The 19,454-nt window shown below is 43.4% G+C and overlaps 1 protein-coding gene across 1 annotated transcript; it reads left to right on the top strand.

Moving 5' to 3' along the window:
- The first annotated feature begins 700 nt into the window (after positions 1-700).
- Positions 701-18,707, top strand: brpf3b (bromodomain and PHD finger containing, 3b). Its single transcript, XM_034196402.1, has 13 exons — positions 701-1,062; positions 2,118-3,661; positions 3,837-3,993; positions 4,181-4,312; positions 7,618-7,746; positions 12,164-12,476; positions 13,099-13,389; positions 14,092-14,679; positions 15,218-15,299; positions 15,386-15,474; positions 15,628-15,722; positions 16,408-16,562; positions 17,415-18,707. The coding sequence occupies exons 2-13, from the start codon at positions 2,142-2,144 to the stop codon at positions 17,596-17,598; spliced, it is 3,735 nt and encodes a 1,244-aa protein (XP_034052293.1). The 5' UTR covers positions 701-1,062; positions 2,118-2,141; the 3' UTR covers positions 17,599-18,707.
- The last annotated feature ends 747 nt before the right edge of the window (positions 18,708-19,454 follow it).

The following is a 19,454-nucleotide window of genomic DNA, read 5'->3' as shown; positions in this document are numbered from 1 at the left end:
TTATAACTTCTTTAATTGTACACCAAACCATAAGATTTTAAATATGTAATGACTTGGCTGGTACATTAAAAAGACTGCTTCATGATTTATAATATTCTTTAGGCTAAGGGGTACACATTTAGAATACTCTTTAGGGTAAGGGTTGCACATTTAGAATACAGAAAGAAACACCAATACCTGACTGGTCTGTCATGGCACTGTTGAGTATCTTGCGCGCGAAAATCATGGCCTGGTCATGTCAAAGGGGCGGGCTAAACTTTTAGCAAACTGCTGTTATGAAGTTAACATTAATGCGGAAGTAGGCTGTTTCGCCGTGACAATAAAATATATCATGAGAACTCATTTTGCGCATTTCTTTCATTAAGACCCTTTAAAGTTCTACTTTATTTGAAAGTTATTTACATTGGACATTTCAAAAGAAAACTTAATACAATCAAAACGTAATATGAGTGCATTATACGAGTGATTTAAAGTAAATTACAACAACCACATGTATCATAAAAACAACATTCATTTATTTTGACTCTATTCCAATAATATACTGGGGTAAGGATATGCTGGCAGGAGGGAAAAAATAAGTGTAATTAAATGTCGTCTTATTTTGAGTTGTTCTAATCGTGAAACATTCAAACACTTAATGTGCCAATAAGGACTTTATTTTGAAACATTTACCCGGAAGTCCTATGATTTTATTCTTGCTAATGTCGGTGTACATACTCAGGATCCCAAATAGCTAGCCAGCTAGCCGAAGGGGGCTACAATCTCTCCTTCTCACAAAATTAAGTCGACAAAACGCTGTTATTCATGTTATTAATGCAAATGTGCCGCTCGTGTTCTCAGTAAGCCTTTGGGATTGACTCCCAAACGCCGTCTTGTGAAGAAACGGAGGCGGTATAAAATAGCTATATTCACCGGCGCTGCCAGTAAACTGTAGCTGGCTAACGGTAGCTAGTAGCTTCGAGAGTACAGCAAGTAAGGCGGCTGGCTGGTCAACCATTACTGTAGAAGCGGCTTCAGACCGCCGGCTGTCGAGCTACCTGTGTCAGTCAGTTGCCATAATAGGTAAGATGGTTTAAGTTTGCTACGCACTGTTTATTTATTAAAGAGAGGCTTAAAACGGTTAATCCCCTTTTAACCTAGCAACGGTTTAAGTTGTTATGCGCCTTGACTATGGCAAAATATAACGAGTCAGATAATGTTAGTTATGCCAATCTTTTAAAGTTAGCAGGTTAGCTAGCTGATATCTTTGACTACTTCTCTTGGCACTTTTTTTTACCAGAGTAACGTACGGAAATACTGTCACAATGATGTTCCTTTTTCATCCCGACTTGACAATACAAAGCACTGCATCGGCATTCCAAATATGTAGTTTAAATGAATCTAAAGAAGAGCTTTTTATAGTGTTTTTAAACTGTAAATATGGCTGACATTTTACGCTCGAAATAAGGACACTGTTCTGTTGAGACCGCAGTATTCTTAAAGCTGATTGGCTCAGACGAGGATCAGTCAATTCTTCCTCAAAGCTGATTGGATGCGCTTATTGCGTTGTGCCTAGCCCTGATAGTAGTTGCCAACAGTTTATGAGATAAAGTCAAGAATGATCTACATATCATATTTTTATTTGCCATGTGTTTACTGTCAGTGAAACGTTTGGCAGTGTTCAGCTGTCAATGCATCGATCTATTAATGTAGCCACTTGGATTGAGTGAGTAAAGAGTTGTGCGAGTTGAGGTGTGTGAAGGAATGTTTACACCAGCCCTGCCTAATAACACTGTGCAGCAACATTCAAACTATGACAGGGATGTTTTGAATGACTTAATATGTCAAGAAGGCATGAAAGCTGTTCATATTTCAGTTTCATACCGTCGTTGTGGCAATGGCATTAGATATTGCTTATTTCTGTAAATATATTAGGAACACAAGGGGGATTAAAGCTGTTCAATAAGTCTAACTAAATAAGAATACAAGTTTGCTTCACAATTATGACATAATAATCTACAATTCATCATGAAATGCTTAATGTTGTTCAGAATATGTTATGTCTATTATTATTATTATTATTAACAGACTGACAATAATGTTTTCTCATATTATTATTTCTGCTTTTAAACCTACAGGAGGTAAATTGTGATTGGTGGCCTATGAGGAAGCCACGTCGTAAAGGCCAGGTGGCCGCAGGAAGTGGGGCTGATGTCAGGAAGTCCAATGGGACGGTTGGCGGGCGTGGGGGTGCCCGCCAGCGATCTCCATCCCCTTACAGCCTCAAGGCATCTCCGAGCAGAGAAACCCTTTCTTACACCCAGGCCCAAAAGGTAGTAGAGGTGGAACTAGATGGTAGGCTTCACCGCATTTCTATTCTGGAGCCTCTCGAGGTCATTACCGATGATGAGATGATGGCTCAGGACATAAGTGAGTGTAACAGCAACAAGGAGAACAGTGAGCAGTCATCATCTCCCACCAGCAGTGTCCGCAAACCCCCCACACCCCGAGGACGCAGGAAAGACTCCAAATGTCCTGTCAAATCGCCTTCCAAAAACCACTGTACCAATTCTCATCCCCAAACACCAGAAAAGTTAAATGCATCACACCATCAGCACATGACTCTCCCTGAACCTAAGTTTCATGTGCTAGAAACCTTCAAACCGGTCGAGGCTCCTCCTCTACCTGCGGCATATTACCGCTACATTGAGCGCTCAGCTGAGGATCAGGAAGCTGAGGCACAATATGACATGGACGACGAGGACACCGCCTGGCTGGAGATGGTCAATGCCGGCCGGACGTCGGCGGGATACTCAGCTGTCAAACCGGACACTTTTGAGCTGCTTGTTGACCGACTAGAGGAGGAGGCGTACCGGGAAGCCCGCAGCCGGGCGCCCTCCCAGAGTGCTATTGACGACGATGCCTTCTGCTGCGTGTGCCTGGATGATGAGTGCCTCAACAGCAATGTTATCCTTTTCTGTGACTCCTGCAACCTGGCTGTGCACCAGGAGTGTTACGGTGTTCCCTACATCCCTGAGGGCCAGTGGCTCTGCCGCTGCTGCCTCCAGTCCCCTCAGAAACCTGTTGACTGTGTTCTATGTCCGAACCGTGGTGGTGCATTCAAGCAAACAAGTGACGGACGCTGGGCTCATGTGGTCTGTGCCATCTGGATCCCTGAAGTGTGCTTTGCCAATACAGTTTTTCTAGAACCAATAGAAGGGGTTAGTAACATCCCCCCGGCACGCTGGAAACTGACATGCTACCTGTGCAAACAGAAGGGCCGTGGTGCATCAATTCAGTGCCACAAGGCCAACTGTTACACTGCGTTTCACGTCACATGTGCTCAGCGCGCTGGCCTGTTTATGAAGATCGATCCTGTGCGAGAGACAAACGTTCACGGGACAACGTTTTCTGTTAAGAAGACTGCGTTCTGTGTGGCCCATTCACCTCCTGGACAAGAGGCCGTCTCAGATGAGGAGAGTGAAGGAAGAGTGGTGGGCAGCAGGGGGAGGGCCAGTAGAGGACGGAGTGCCTACACAGATGGCCCTGTTACACCGAAAAAAGGCAGGAAGTCGGAAGATGGTGCCAAGAATGACAAAAAGAAAGGGAAGAAGGGCGCAGAGGCAATAGCGCAACAAAGTTCATCACCACAAGCCACAGTGCCTCAGATACCCACAAGCAGGTTGGATTTATTTTTTAATACAACAACATGTTGTCAGTTGGTCAACTAAAATGAAATGTTTTTTTGTTCTGCTTGCTAATTTAAATACACAAATACAAATTTTTCTTTGGAGATGCATAATCTGTTGTCTGTCTTGTTGAAAGTAAGACCCCTTGCATCCATCTCTTTTGTACAGGCTGAATATCATCTGTAAAGGAATTCTCTTTCAAAGGAAAAACCAGTTCACCCATAGGCTGCATAACTACTGGCTGCTGAAACGTCAGTCCAGGAACGGTGTGCCGCTGATTCGGTGTATGCACTCTAATGTCCAATCCCAAAGGATTACTGAACAGGTCAGGGCCGCACATTGTTCTACACTCTGTGACATTTTCTGTACTACCATAATTGGTGATTTGTGTTGCTTCACATTTTTATAACCCAACTATTTCCAAAATGCATTGAATGCCCTTAGTTACATCTCTGATACAGTCACTATACAACAGAGCTGAAAATAATAAATGTTATTTGTGTACTTGGTAGCCCGAGGTGGATGAGAAGGTTTCTGCTGCCAGAGAAGCACTGAGGTACTGGCAGAAGCTGCGGCATGATCTTGAAAAAGCCAGGCTGTTGGTGGAGCTCATCCGAAAGAGGGAGAAACTCAAACGGGAACAGGTGACATATGAATATCAAACACTCACAGGCAACTAATGGCGCGTTTCCACTGCAGGCCTCGCTCGGCCTCGCTCGGCCTCGCTCGGCCTTGCTCGGTTTGGTTAGGCCTTATTAGGCCCGGCTCACTTTAATGCTGCGCTTCCATTACAGTTTAGGAACTGGGGTAGTTACTATAGTAACGCAGTGTAGGCGGAGCCGTGACGTCATCTTCAATGAGCGCCCCAGAAAAACAACACAGCCGTTAGCTGTTAGCACTCAGAGCTCACAGCTCTTCATATCTGTTCAGAAACTAGACAAAAGTTAAACAAGTACAAACCACAGACTGCCTGTGTCATGGCGAATACAGTCGCTGGTTTATTTATGTCTGTATAGGCCGTTGTTGTGAGTGTGGACGGTCGGAGCATATACAACGTTAGCTTAGCCAAGCTCCATTTAGAAAACACGCATTTTAAAAGGGTTTTTCGCCTGCCGTCTGTCTGCAGACTTGTCAAAGCATTAATTCATGGTTTTTACTAACCGGTATCAGTATGTTGTTACTTCGGCATCATTTTGAAACGTGTATTGCAATTAAATCACAGTAAAATATGCAGGGTTCGTACGGGTGCTTGAAAAACTTGAAAATGCTTGAAATTTGAGGTGGTGTTTTCAAGGTTGGGAAAGTGCTTGCATTTTGGGAATGTTGCTTGAAATTGAGATAAAGTGCTTGAAAATGTAAATGCTTTACTTTTACAATAAATTGCTGTCTGACTGAATAGTTCGCTTTTTAGATTAAAAGAAAAGAATTGCTTCGCTTCTACATAAAACAGCTCCGCTGCACCTTCCCGCGCTATGCGCGCGACCTGCAAGTGTTTGTGTTACGTGTGACCTGGGCATTCTGATGAGAGTGATAGATGACTGTGTGCCAGGAGGTTGCCGTTTCAACGAGCGTTGGCTAGCAGAAGACAAATACAAGCCATGGCTAAGACGAGGGTCAAGCCCACGAGTAGCCTCCTGCAAAGTTTGCAAAAATAACGATGCGAGAGTCTGCGCTGACGAGCCACATGAAAGGTACGCCGTAGTAGAGCATTTTAGATTAGGCTAACGTTGCATGTTACGTTTGTTTAAGCTAACGTTAGCGAGCTGAATAGCGAACTCGATTGAGGGATAATAATAATAATTGCAGGGGACGAACATTTCAGAGGAGCGTACCTATGTTATGTGCGTTACAGTCGCCATCGTGTGGTGTTCAGAGGATGAAGCACTCACGGCATTTCGTGTTATAGTCACGAAATATAATCTATTGATTCGACACAGAGCGATTTTGAAAGCAATGTATTTCTACTGGTAGTATGTTTCGTGCCTAAACCAAATGTAACTTGCTCCATCGAAATCAGTCACATTGACCCGAAGACACATTTTCGTTTGTATTACTGGTCTGGGGGAAGCTCGCGAGTGTGTTTGTGTACCAGGGAAACACTCACAAGAAACACCGGCTGTTGTTATGCTTGCTGTGAAGTTACATCAGTCCGTTCTTTGCTTGTAATTATGCCGAAGCTTCAAAGTTGTTTTTATCATCTGAATTTGCCGAAACAAGTTTAATATTCTGAAAGCCAATACTTTGTTTATTTGAAAACAGATGAAAACAAACTGTCTTTTATATAAAATTGAAGTATTATACAAGTAAAACTACATGTTGCTTTAATCCCATGTAATTGTAGAATGAACACAGTCTTCCTTTGAAGATGTATAAGTCAGGTGTCTTGAGTAGTCAAAATTACCTACAAATCATTGTACACATTTGTAAATATTATTTTCCACTTGTTACCATTGTGAGTCTATTTGTATGCAGCTCTGTGTGATTTTGTGGCTACAATTCAGACTAATACACTACCAGAGGTGGAATAAGTACTCAGATCTTGTACTTGAGTAAAAGTAGAAGTACTCAGATCTTGTACTTGAGTAAAAGTAGAAGTACCAGAGTGTAGGAATACTCTGTTACAGTAAAAGTCCTGCACTCAAAATGTTCCTCAAGTAAAAAGTAGAAAAGTATTATCATCAAAATATAGTGAAAGTAGCGACAGTAAAGGTATTCATTGTGCAGATTGGTCCATTTCAGAATAATATATATGATATGTTTTATAATGATTGATCATGAAAGTGTTCTCAAAGCTGGTAAAGGTGCAGCTAGTTTAAATGACTTTGTATACTGCAGGGTAGCTTGTGGATTTACTCCAGGTGGAACTAAAGTCTGATTCAACACTTGGTTATATTTCACACCATCCACATCTGTGAAGTAACTAAAGGTATTAAATACATGTAGTGAAGGAAAAGTACACCATGTACCTCTGATTTATGTTCACTGCCAACCTAAAAGTACTTCAAAAATAGTAATCAATAATGTATTGAAAAGTTATTTGGCTGATTGTTGTATATCGGCTCAGCCAGGTTATATGGGATGCCCAGTCTACGTACAGATCACTCATTTTGAAATATTAAACTTAGTTTTCTTTTCTTTAATTTTTCATCCTCGTGTAGAAGGCTATCACAAAACACACATTTGGTTGTTTATAGCATAAAGAACATCTGATTTAATGTGAGGTAGGGAAATAATCATTTGAGTATGTGTATATAAATATGTAATTTACAACAGCTGTAAGCTGCTGGAAAATGAACCTTGAAAATGCTTGAAAAGTGCTTGAATTTGACTTTGGAAAAGGTGTAAGAACCCTGAATATGTTCATCTTGTTGTAGTTGTAGCCCCCTTGCCAGCGATTCTCTCTCTAGTTTAGCATACTCAGCCCGACTCAGCCTGGTTGTTCCTGGCCCTAGAACCACGATTTTATGGGGCCAGAAAAACTGTGAATTAGGACCCGCTAGCCGGTACTAGGCCAAGTGGAAACGCAACCAAAAACGGCCCCGCACGGCTCGGCACGCTTAAAGGGAGCTACCCGCTGCAGTGGAAACGCGCCATAACTGTATTTCATTGTTATGTTTGTTAATGTATCTGTTACCTATTTACAAGCATCAGGAAACAAATATATTTTTTATTTTATAAGCAGTCAATTATACAGATGATGTACTGGACCTCCAGTGGTCTTTGGATGTTGAAATGTGACCAGATGTAAACACAACTTGATATTCTGGTCTGCTTTGGACATCTTTGTAGAAATAGATAATGTACTGTCTCTTACAAAAAACAATTGGCTAGTTTCCCTCACAAGTATCGCCCCACACTGCGTCCCTTCCCTTTAGCATTTAGGCTATATAAAACTTGTTTCAACTTTCACATATGGTGACGTCGAATGCTTATCCCCTCGCAACTGCAGGTCAAAGTTCACCAAGAAGCTCTTCAGATGCAGTTGACCCCAATGTTGATGCTGCTCCGCTCCACTCTGGACCAACTACAGGAGAAGGACACACCCGAGATCTTTGCAGAGCCAGTGAACATCAAAGAGGTCAGACATTACACTGCTTCAATACCTATTGCCAAAGTACAGATGTATGCAAACGGGATGTATAGAGTTGTGACGTGGAATGACATTTTTTATTTAATTACATTACATTACATTACATTGCATTTAGCTGACGCTTTTATCCAAAGCGACTTACAATAAGTACATTCGACCAGGAAGACACAACCTTGAAGAAAACAGAATCATATAAGTATATCAGGTTTCATAGAGCCAAACATTTCAAGTGCTACTCAACTGGCTTTAGATAAGCCAGCCCTTTATTAGTATAAAAGTGCTTCGTTAATCGTTCTAACGCTCGAAGTGGAGTCGAAAGAGATGAGTTTTCAGTTTGCGCCGGAAGATGTGCAAGCTATCTGCCGTCCTGATGTCAATGGGGAGCTCATTCCACCATCTTGGAGCCAGGACAGCAAACCCACGTGTTTTCGCCGATGGGAACTTGGGTCCCCCTCGCAGCGAGGGCGCAACGAGTCGTTTGGCTGATGCAGAGCGTAGTGCACGCGCTGGGGTGTACGGTTTAACCATGTCCTGGATGTAGGAAGGGCCAGATCCATTCGCAGCACGGTAAGAAAGTACCAGTGTCTTGAAGTGGATTCTAGCAGTTACCGGAAGCCAGTGAAGGGAGCGGAGGAGCGGAGTGGTGTGGGAGAATTTAGGAAGGTTGAAAACCAGACGAGCCGCTGCATTCTGGATGAGCTGCAGAGGTCGGATGGCACATGCAGGTAGACCAGCCAGGAGGGAGTTGCAGTAGTCTAGGCGTGAGATGACGAGAGCCTGGACCAGAACCTGAGTCGCTTTCTGAGTCAGCTGGGGACGTATCTTCCTGATGTTGTAAAGCGTGTATCTGCAGCAACGGGTTGTAAAGCGTGTATCTGCAGCAACGGGTTGTAGCAGCGATGTTTGCAGTGAAGGACAGGTTGTTATCTAGGGTCACACCCAGATTCCTTGCAGTCTGAGTCGGGGAAACAACTGAGGTGCCGATGTTGATTGTCAGGTCAAGAGTTGGACAATCTTTTCCCGGGAGGAAGAGCAGCTCAGTCTTGTCAAGGTTGAGCTTGAGGTGGTGAGCAGACATCCACTGAGAGATGTCAGCTAGACAAGCAGAGATGCGTGCGACGACCTGGGTCTCTGAGCGGGGAAAGGACAGAATTAATTGGGTGTCGTCAGCGTAGCAGTGGTAAGAAAAACCATGCGGGCTAATGACTGATCCGAGCGAGTTTGTGTACAAGGAGAAGAGGAGGGGACCAAGAACCGAGCCCTGAGGGACCCCCGTAGTTAATTGACAAGGGTCGGACTCAGACCCTCTCCAAGTCACCCTGTAGGTACGGTCTTTCAGGTATGAGGTGAGGAGGGAAAGTGCAGAGCCTGAAACTCCAAGTTTTTGGAGAGTGCGAAGGAGGATCTGATGATTCACCGTGTCGAATGCAGCAGACAGGTCCAACAGGATGATGACAGAGGAGAGGGATGCAGTTTTGGCAGTGTGCAGTTCCTCCGTGACAGCAATGAGAGCAGTTTCTGTGGAGTGACCTGCCTTGAAACCAGACTGGTGCGGATCCAGAAGGTTGTTCTGATTGAGATAACAGGAGAGTTGTTTAAAGACAGTGCGTTCAAGTGATTTAGACAGGAACGGGAGGAGAGAGACAGGCCTGTAGTTTATAACATCAGACGGGTTAAGAGTGGGTTTCTTTAGGAGAGGGTTTACTCTTGCCTCCTTGAGACTGTTTGGAAAGTGACCAGAAGTTAGAGAAGTGTTGATGAAATGGGTGAGAAACGGTAGAATATCAGGAGCGATAGTCTGAAGGAGGTTTGAAGGGATAGGGTCCAGAGGACAGGTGGTAGGGCGGGCAGAGGTAATGAGGGTAAGAACCTCACTTGGAGAGAGAGGGGAAAAGGAGGTTAGTGTGTTGGTGGAAGGAAGGTCTGGTGACCCAGCGGTGAGTAAAGGTGAGTCAGAAAAAGAAGAGCGAATATCATTAACCTTTTTTTCAAAGTGGGTAACAAAGTCGCTTGACAGAAGTGAGGAGGGGGGAGGAGCTTTTGGAGGGTCCAAGAGGGTGGAGAAGATGGAAAATAGTTTTTTAGGATTGGAATAGGAAGATTGGATCTTATCTTGAAAGAAAGTGCTTTTTGCCTGAGAGATCGAAGCAGAGAAAGAGGAGAGGAGAGCCTGATAGGTTAGGAGGTCGTCACGGTGTTTGGATTTCCACCATTTCCGCTCTGCTGCCCTAAGGACGGTTCTATTAGCACGCAGTGCATCATTTAGCCAGGGAGCCGGAGGGGACTGACGAGCCTGCCGAGATGTCAGAGGACAGAGCGAGTCCAGAGTGGATGAGAGAGTAGAGAGGAGAGTTTCTGCAGCAGAGTTTGGAGGCAGTAGTTGGAACGAATCAGAGGAAGGGAGGGCTGAGAGCACCGACGAGGCAAAGGTAGAGGGAGAGAGGGAGCGAAGGTTACGGCGGACAAGTGTAGGATGGGAAGAGATTAGTTTGTTATGTTTGGAAAGGGATAGAGAGAATGAAATGAAGAAGTGATCGGATGTGTGGAGCGGGTTTACAGAGAGGTTAGAAGTAGCGCAGTTCCTTGAGAATATGAGATCAAGGACATTGCCAGCTTTATGAGTCGATGGGGACGGAGAGAGTGAGAAAGCAAAGGCGGTTAACAGAGATGTTAGTTCGTCTATCTTCCCCATCTGGAGGTTGAAGTCTCCGAGAAGTACAGCGGGAGGGCCAGTTTCAGGGATGTGTGAGAGGAGATGATCTAATTCCTCCAAGAAGTCCCCCAAGGCGCCTGGTGGACGGTAGAGAACAACAATGGTTAACTGTATAGGATGGGTTAATGTGACGGCATGGAATTCAAAGGTGGAAGGAGTGAAGTTAGGTAGCTTGAAGAGGGAAAAGCTCCATTTGGGAGAGAGCAGGAGACCAGTGCCACCTCCTCTGCCAGTGGGTCTGGGTGTATGGGAGAAGGAATATGCAGTGGAGAGAGCTGCTGGGGTGGATGTGTTGGATGGAGTAATCCAGGTCTCAGTGAGAGCAAGGAAATCCAGAGACTGCAGGGAGGCGTAGCCAGAGATGAAGTCAGCCTTAGGAACAGCTGACTGGCAGTTCCACAGGCCACCTGAAACTAGATGTTGGATCTCAGTGGAGCATGTGGGATAGACGAGAGCAGGCCGGTTATATCGATTACGAGATACACGGGGCCAGTGATAATTGCGAGAAGACACATGAACAGGAATGGAGAAAATACACATGATTATAGCATGAGGGGCTAAACAACAAAATTAAAAATTAAAAACACCAACGATACTTAGCTCAATCAAAGTAGGATTTGCCTCCTCTTTGCCTCCCTCGTGACTCCTGTAGGACTCTAATGTCTTTGTCAGTCTTACTCCTGTAGGACTCTAATGTCTTTGTCAGTCTTAGCCTGTCTGCCGCTGAAGCTGACGCTCCAGGAAAGAGCTACCCGAAATGGACGCCTGATTGCTCAGTTCTCACAGCTGAAGTTAATTAGTTAACTATCTACAGCTGATGGGCGACAATAGACTGGCCCTGCCTATGTTAATAATGCAGGCTTGAGTGCTGAGAGCTGTAAAGCAGGTTTCGCCTGAGCAGATCTGAGATTTAAAATCTCTCAAAAGCGATTTAGCCGTTTAAGCTACAGTAACAATTATACAGAGTCGAATAAATGAAACCGAGAAGTCTAATTAAACAAGAATATAACTTACAGTGGTTGCTGCGTCAATAGGTAATGTCGTCACCAGGTCCATAATTGACATGCTCCGTCTTACTTATCAGAGAAACTTTTCAATATCCTAGATAATGTTAAGACCATATAGGTGTATGTTCTTTCCCCTCTGTAAATCTTACCTTCATTCAGGCAAATTAGAAAGAAACGCGTCATCATAGTTGCCGTATTCACCCAGATTTAACCCAGATATTTAAAGTGAACAGATTTAAGCCACACATTGTAAATCAGTTATCTCAACAGCATACTCTTTATTTCCATTCGAGGTGCACATGAATCATTTAATTCATGGTTATGAAATGATACCTTGTAGAAAGCCATTTACCTTTTTCCACTTTTAGGCAAAGTATAGTCAATCTTCTTAGCCAGAACCAGATATTTTATAATATAGTTCTTTATCTTTTATATTGACAATTTTACTGGGTGAGTTTCTTGCCCATCAAAGCTGCCAAAGCACTGCACCTGTAAGTTATGTGACATTTGTAGGGGTGGGGGTGAATGGGACTTTCACTTCCTGGATCAAGGATGCCCGATGTAGCACCTCATCCATCGATAGCCTTTTCCACCTGTCCTATTATTTACACTTGAACTCATTTGTATTTGTTCCTACCAATACGTGTCCATTCCTCTCAGTAACTGGAGTTATGTCTCCCCTCAGGTCCCAGACTACCCGGAGTTCATCAGCCAGCCCATGGACTTTTCCACCATGCGCTCTAAGCTTGAGAGTCACGCCTACCGCTCAGTGTCTGACCTGGAGACCGACTTCAACTTGATGGTGTCCAACTGCCTCCTCTACAACGGGAAGGACACCGTTTTCCATCGGGTAGGGCTACGTCTCAGAGACTTAGGGGGAGCCGTACTGCGTCACGCCCAGCGCCAAGCCACCAACACCGGCCTGGACCTGAACACCGGCATGCACCTCCTAGAGTTGCCGCAGAAACGAGACTTTTACAGCTGCACCTGGGAGGATGGTGAGTCACAGTGCTGGAAATACACATGAGATGTTAACACCATTTGTTCTTTAGATAGGGGTCTGTATATACTGTATTCCTCTCATATGATATGATACATACATGGATGTAAGGTCTAGTCCAGTGCATTTAAGAAAAATATTTATTTTCAACAATAATGCAACAAAACACAAAGTTGATTTAATGAGATCAGAATTCAATTCAGCTTGGATTCAGTTTCAGATATGGTATACAATTTAAACTTTTTTTTTGACAAGATTGCAGGAGGTTGTATATTTAACTGGGTCTTCTTTTTCTAAAAACTGTTTCCACATAGAATCTGTTTGGGATCTGTGGTCTTGTATCAATCTTCTTCAATTTACTGATGTGTAATTATTTAAACATGTATAATCATAATATACATTTTGTACTGGCAGGTTTAAATATGCCAATCAAGAATTCACAATATACTGTGTCTTTAGACAGTTTACCTAGCTTTGGCAAACTGAAAAGTGATGTAGAAGTACCTTTTATTGCAGTAGTGAGTTGGTTCATCAGAGATAATAGATTTCTTGTTTTCAAATGATTTGCTCTTTAGCACACTACCAGTGTTAAACTCATGTTTGTGTCCTGTTGTGTGCAGTTGACAGTGTGTTGGACCCAGACAACCGGCTTCACATGACCGTGGAGGAGCAGCTGAAGGAGCTGCTAGAAAAGATGGACTTTGTCTCCTCCATGCGATGCAGCGGTGCCCGAACCCGACGCATCCGCCTGCTCCGTCGGGAGATCAACAACATCCGCCACAGGCAGGGCCAACCCTCCCGCCACAGCCTCCTCAACGGTCATCTGAAGGAAGAGGATGAGGACGAGGATGAGGAGGAAGATGACGACAAAGATGCCAAGGCAGACAACAGCCTTTCGTCTTCGGACAAAGGTGGGTGATGAAAAGCACATCAACAGTATGAACATTGCCAATGCATGAACATTTTTAAAGCCTCTTTTTTTTCTTTTTTTCTTTTTTCTTTTTTTTTATGAGACCAGTTGTAAACATGAGCTAACAGAACATTGTCCTCAGGTAATTGAGCCAGGGTCCCCCCCACGCACCAACCCCAACCACCCCACTGTCTCCAGTCTAGTAAGTAGGGGCCCACAGAGTCTCGTTAGCCATGGCTGCCTCACAACTCCTCTCTCCCAGTGCACTCTATGTCTGCACCTTCTATACTTCACTCTCATGGACTCACCACTCTCCATTGGCCACGTACAGTCATGCCATGTCATCCCACTTCTGACTCCAGACTGCTCCAGTCAAACAGTCTCTTGCTGCCGTAGAGGAGGTGGGCAGAACACCTGTGATTTGTGTCAGTCATTAAATACTGCCATGTTACCATGTTGCTGGTGTACAGTTGTGAGAGCAAAGTTAATATTCACTCGTCTTGATAAGCTCGTCCATATCTACAGAACGCCCCAACTCCCTTTGGGCTCTGGTTAGACTGTTAGAATGAAAGTGTAACCCATTATGAAGTGACACCATGTGCAAACTACACCACCACATCACACTACATACTAAATGGACATTCATTTGAAATTAACGCTGAGTGAAATTTGAGTTGATTTTTTTTTCTTCCTTATCTTCTAGAAGACGTCAAATCCACTTCTCCCCCAAAACTGGAGCCAACAGGGCCGGCTCCGCCTCCACGCTGCGGAGACGCACATCTGGGGCCTCCCACCCTGCGGCCAATCACAGGGGAGCACCAGCCCTCCAACTGGGCCTGCAAACGCCTCAAGATGGAATGTGAGCCCTCAGACGGCACCACAGAGAACTTGAATTGCACGAAAGCACAGGAGCGGCCGGCGTCGCCCCCACCCATTTTGCACAGCGAAGGACAGGCGGTGGTCAATGGCCTGCCTGAGCTCAGCTCCCCCCCGCGGCCCACCACTGGGGGAGTCGGCCGACGAACCTCTGTATTGTTCAAGAAGGCAAAAAATGGAGCGAAGCTGTTCAGAGAGAGAGACAATCCTCTGCTGAACGGGAAGGGGCCGCAGGACGCCCCTACAGCCCCCAACTCCACAGCCAGTACCCCAGCCTCTACACCTTTGTCCACTCCATCCAAGACCCCACAGAAAAGCCCCGGACCCCCCACCCTCAATGAACAACGGACCCCCAGTCGAAATATGGGCTCAGATAGTGAGCTAGAGAAGACGCCAAACCATACACTGGAACGGGGTGAGAGGCTTTACTTTGTTACATTGGTTTAACATCGCTGTGTTAGAAACTCTTGTATGTATTGTTTGCTACCAGTGAACATGTCCTATATAATATCTGAGGGCAAAGTGAAGTAATGAATGAAATGTACGTTGCAGATGCTACAGTTTCCCTTCTAAGTAAAGCTAAATGTAGCTACATGTTTGCTTTAAAAACAGGCTTGTCGTCGCTCGTTAAAAAGATAAAGAAGCAGTCTGTAACTTGTATTTTAGCCATTTAAATGTTTTGTTCATCACATCAGGTTTGCATCCTCTTGTTACCTAGTCACAGAACAGGAACTCGTTTCTGTTCATTTAAGTTTACCAAATCATCAAAACAAAAGCTCCCTCTACCCTTACACTTATCTGTGTTTATAGTGTGCTGTATTCTTTTTGTATATGACGGTAATGCTGTGTTGTTTTCCTTGCTACTGATATGAGATTCAAGATTGCTGCGCTTGGATGTGCCCGTAACTGTTTTTACCTCCTGGTTTTCTGAGATTTTTCTCATTTGCTTTCAGGACTAACAAACGGCTTCAACAAGCACAAAGACGGCGGGTCCGACTCTGAGTACAGCCCTTGTCCAGTCCTGCTCAAAGAAATGTAAGACGTGACATATCTGCTGTCAGTGGCTGTGTGGTGATGGTAATGATTAAAATACAATAACAGTACGATGTGCCGTGTTACAGCTGCTCTCCACCCAAACGGAGCCTCGGGAAACCAGCTCTTTCCAAAGTTCCCTTTCTGGATATAGTCAATGGAGACACAGACTACACTGGTATGTTTTTCCCTGCTGTATAAGATTGTATGTCACCCTTTTGTCCCTCCATTTTGCTAACAAAACATCAAAACCAAACACTTTGGCCTCAAAAGAAATGACATGTGTCCCGTAAATGTTCTTCTTTTTAATAAATATATGTTGCTGCTGCAGGGAACAGCAGCCAGGTGTCCGATGATGGGACGGAGCTGGAGCCTCTGGATCTGGTGTGGGCCAAGTGTCGGGGGTACCCCTCCTACCCTGCTCTGGTAAATCCTTATACTACTATGACTGTTTATGACATAAGACTATTACTTGTTTAGATTGTTTGCCTTTATTGTAGAGACAGAATGGAAACAGGGTTATAGAGGGGATGACAGGCAGGAAAAAAGGCCGCCAGCTCTACCAATACCAGGCGGCCCGCAACTATTACTTTTTTAATAACTTTTTTTCATACATTAATGACTTTTTAGGATATATTACGCATTTTTATTTACTATAGTATGACTTTCTTGTCACAAATGTTTCCTTATGGATGTCCAGTGGTCTCCAGTCAGTGCACTAAGACTGAGCCAGTTCCTTTGCTTTCTTTGCCTTTTCACTTCCATGCAATTTATGGTAAATCCAAAATTGGTATTGTGATTGATTTGCATTAATAAAAAAAATACCGCGTTGAGATTCAGGATTTAATGCAAGCATTAACGTTGTTTTTTTCTCACATATAATAATTTGACTTATTTTATGGCATGCTACTTTTTTGACATACTGCTCTCCATAATATCACTATTAAGTCTAGCTCTTAAATACTGTATGCCCCTTTTGCAACATTTATATAAGTGAGCTTGATGGTGATTTAAACCGATGTAGAAACTGAAATAGGAAGAGAATGGCTGTGTGAGTGCAGTGCTAAACAGACTTACATTTCTTGTGAGACTGACTATGTGTCGGTTCCAGATCATCGACCCAGAGATGCCCGAGGAGGGCATGCTGCACAACGGGGTGCCCATCCCTGTCCCCCCCAAAGAAGTCCTCTGTCTGGGAGAGCAGAGGCAGGAGGAAGCCAACGAGAGGCTGTACCTGGTGCTGTTCTTTGACAACAAGCGGACATGGTGAGGGTCGAACGGACACGTTTACTGCAGAGCTCCTCCTGACACACTGACGGCTAGCCAGGCTGCTGCTGCTGCTCTTAAAAAGAATACTAGATTTGTATTAATTGTATTTACATGTTTTATTGGATATTGGCAGGTCAATGTCATCAACCATCATGTGAAGTAATGAAAAAGGTGGTTCTAAACCTTGGGTGTTATGAAATTAGAATTCAAATTGTTACAGTTAAATACCCAGCAAATTATCGAACCTCATAATGCCTAAGTTGCATCCTATACCCTCTACATCAGAAAAAAAACGACACTATGTGCTTTTCCATATAATTTCAACAATAATGTACACATTTAACTTGCATAGCACTTGTTTTGAAAACCCATAGCGTAACGATGAATAAAAGTAGGTCTTTAGAATCGAAACAAGACCGAATCTTCTGAGTAAAATTAATACAAATTGACTGAAGTTTCAACAGACCCAAACGTTATATATAATATCTAATTTGGAAATATATATATCCCTACATAATAACTAGTTTTTGTAGGAAAATAAAATCCTTGGTAAAGAAGTGTTACTTTTTTTTTTTTTTTTAAACAAAGACCAATCTGTTTCTTAGATCTAATTTAATTTGTTATCACATTATAAGCCTATACAGTTTAATAAGAAAAATACATTTATTATTATTCAGTAATTGTTTCATCATTTTATTCCATTTGCTTTTTTGTGGCCTGAATTTTATCTTATTTAAAAATAATGAATATCTGTATAGTTTTTCTGTACATCTTTATATTAAACACAAGGATCAGCATGCAATGGGTCCAAAGCAGTGACATCATCAACCTGTGTCTCTGGTCCTATAGGCAGTGGCTGCAACGTGACAAGGTGACACCCCTGGGTGTGGACGACACAGCGGACAAGCTGCGGATAATGGAGGGCCGCAAAACCAGCATCCGCAAGTCTGTCCAGGTGGCGTACGACCGCGCCATGATCCACCAGAGCCGGGTTAGCCACAGCCACGGCTTCGTGGCCTCCAACTACCTGTAGGGGGCGCGCTGAGCCCTGAGAGCCCATTCAGACACTATGCATCTCCCCCTTGGTCTTAAAGCAGCAGGTGGGCCTACTCGAGTGGAATCTGTATTCACACTGCGATCTGAAGAGGTCGCCACAGCACAGAGTCCTGGACTGTCGTACCAAACCACTAGTGTGTGTGACACACACACACACAGCGGTGGTGTTTGCCTTCCTGTTGGGGGGGATGAAGTTCCCTTTAGGTCCTGCGTTGCTGCGTCAGTAAGCATTAAACCCTGTTCAGGGACGTATCGAGGTATCTGCTTACTCCACCTAGATGTGTTGTGGATCAAATGTAATAATTCCCCTCTATTTTGTATGATGCTACTGCCAAGGAATCAAATTGTCAGGAAAAGAGATTTGACATATTTATAGAAGACGTATGAATGGATCACTGCCATCTTTTATACAATAGCTTTTTACATTTTAATCTTTTACAAAGACACTTGTATATTATTAAGGCACACTTTGTGTACATATGTATGTGTTTTATCAGGCCCAATTTAATATAATGTTGCTGTTTTTAAAATGCGTATTTCAATCAAGCCACAGGGGCAAAGCGAGGCTGCGTATATTTGCGGAGATGAATAATTCCTGATGTGCTGCAGTGTGCTTCGCTCGTCTTTACGTCATTTCATTGTGCTGTGTTTGTGTGTACATTGAGAGCATACAACACAATGAGCCATTGTTCTTTATATCTGAATTCTCTTTTTGATACAGAGAAATAATTTATTTATGGATGACAGAATTATAGAAATAAAGATATATTGGTGAACTTTGAGAATTAAATCTTATTTAAAGTGAGTGAGGTTTTTAAAGAAATGCAGTCAACATTTTAACAGATTAGATCATGTTTGGTTTGATGTTAACGATGATTTTACTCAAGACCCCCCACCATCATTCACCACTGACCCCCAGAAGATTCTATTTATTGTCCAGAGCCCCATTTGATCAAATGGAAAGATACACCTTATAAGCTTGTAGTACTACCTGCATATTTTACCTGCTCACCAAATATGTTGTCTAAAACAGTATTTCCATATTTGGGAAATAAATGCTCTATTAAAACCTTTTGGGATACTTAACTGCAGTCTTTTTATTATTTAAAAAAAAAAGCAAATGTGGGATCAGTTCACACTCTTCCATTATTCAATTATAATCACTTGTTAGATATTTAAATACTTTACAAACAATGATTCACACAGATACCTCAAACAGTACTGTAACTGCAAGTTAGCTGTTATAAAAATACCTATACATTTAATTGTTTTGAAAGAAAGACATGTCTAGACAAAAGCTATTATATAATTATTATCCCATTACTTATTACATTTTTTTAAATGACTGATATTTTTGCCATTCTATACGATTTAGTTTTTGAAATGTTTTCACAAACTACACAATAGCCGCGTTCCCACCGGAGTACTTTCACCCGTACTTTTCCCCTTTAGTTCCGTTAGTGCCAGTGCCTGTTGCGTTCACACCAAAAAGTTCACTTGGTTCAGGGCACTTTAGCCCCATGTTTAGAGAGGTGGTACTCTCCTGGGGGAAAAAAGTGCCCCAGTTCTGATTGGCTGGGCGAATTGCACCCGAAGTCCCCAGCCGTAAGTCCCCGGAGTTGGGGACGTTCCGAGTAAATCGCCAGAACGCCGACACCTCCTCATCACTCCACCGCTCCCATGTTTTTTTGTGTTGCCATAAGTTATTCTCTCTCCGTTGGTGCGCGGGGCTAATGCTAATAATGCTAATGCCAGCAAATACAATGGCGGCTTCAAAAAACATTTCAGAGTTTTACAGGGCGTGGTTTGCAATCCGCCCAGCCAATAGAAATT

The sequence above is a fragment of the Gymnodraco acuticeps genome, unplaced genomic scaffold (assembly GCF_902827175.1).
Source record: "Gymnodraco acuticeps unplaced genomic scaffold, fGymAcu1.1, whole genome shotgun sequence".
Lineage (NCBI taxonomy): Eukaryota > Metazoa > Chordata > Actinopteri > Perciformes > Bathydraconidae > Gymnodraco > Gymnodraco acuticeps.
Note: the sequence above shows the minus strand (reverse complement) of the source record. Positions and strands in the feature narration are given on the sequence as shown.

What these genes read in the sequence shown, in the direction of transcription:
- brpf3b (XM_034196402.1), top strand. Translation starts at nt 2,142, where the DNA reads ATGAGGAAGCCACGTCGTAAAGGCCAGGTGGCCGCAGGAAGTGGGGCT. An exon ending in CCTCAGATACCCACAAGCAG is followed by an intron (nt 3,662 to 3,836) that starts GTTGGATTTATT and finishes TCTTTTGTACAG; the next exon opens with GCTGAATATCATCTGTAAAG. An exon ending in AGCCAGTGAACATCAAAGAG is followed by an intron (nt 7,747 to 12,163) that starts GTCAGACATTAC and finishes GTCTCCCCTCAG; the next exon opens with GTCCCAGACTACCCGGAGTT.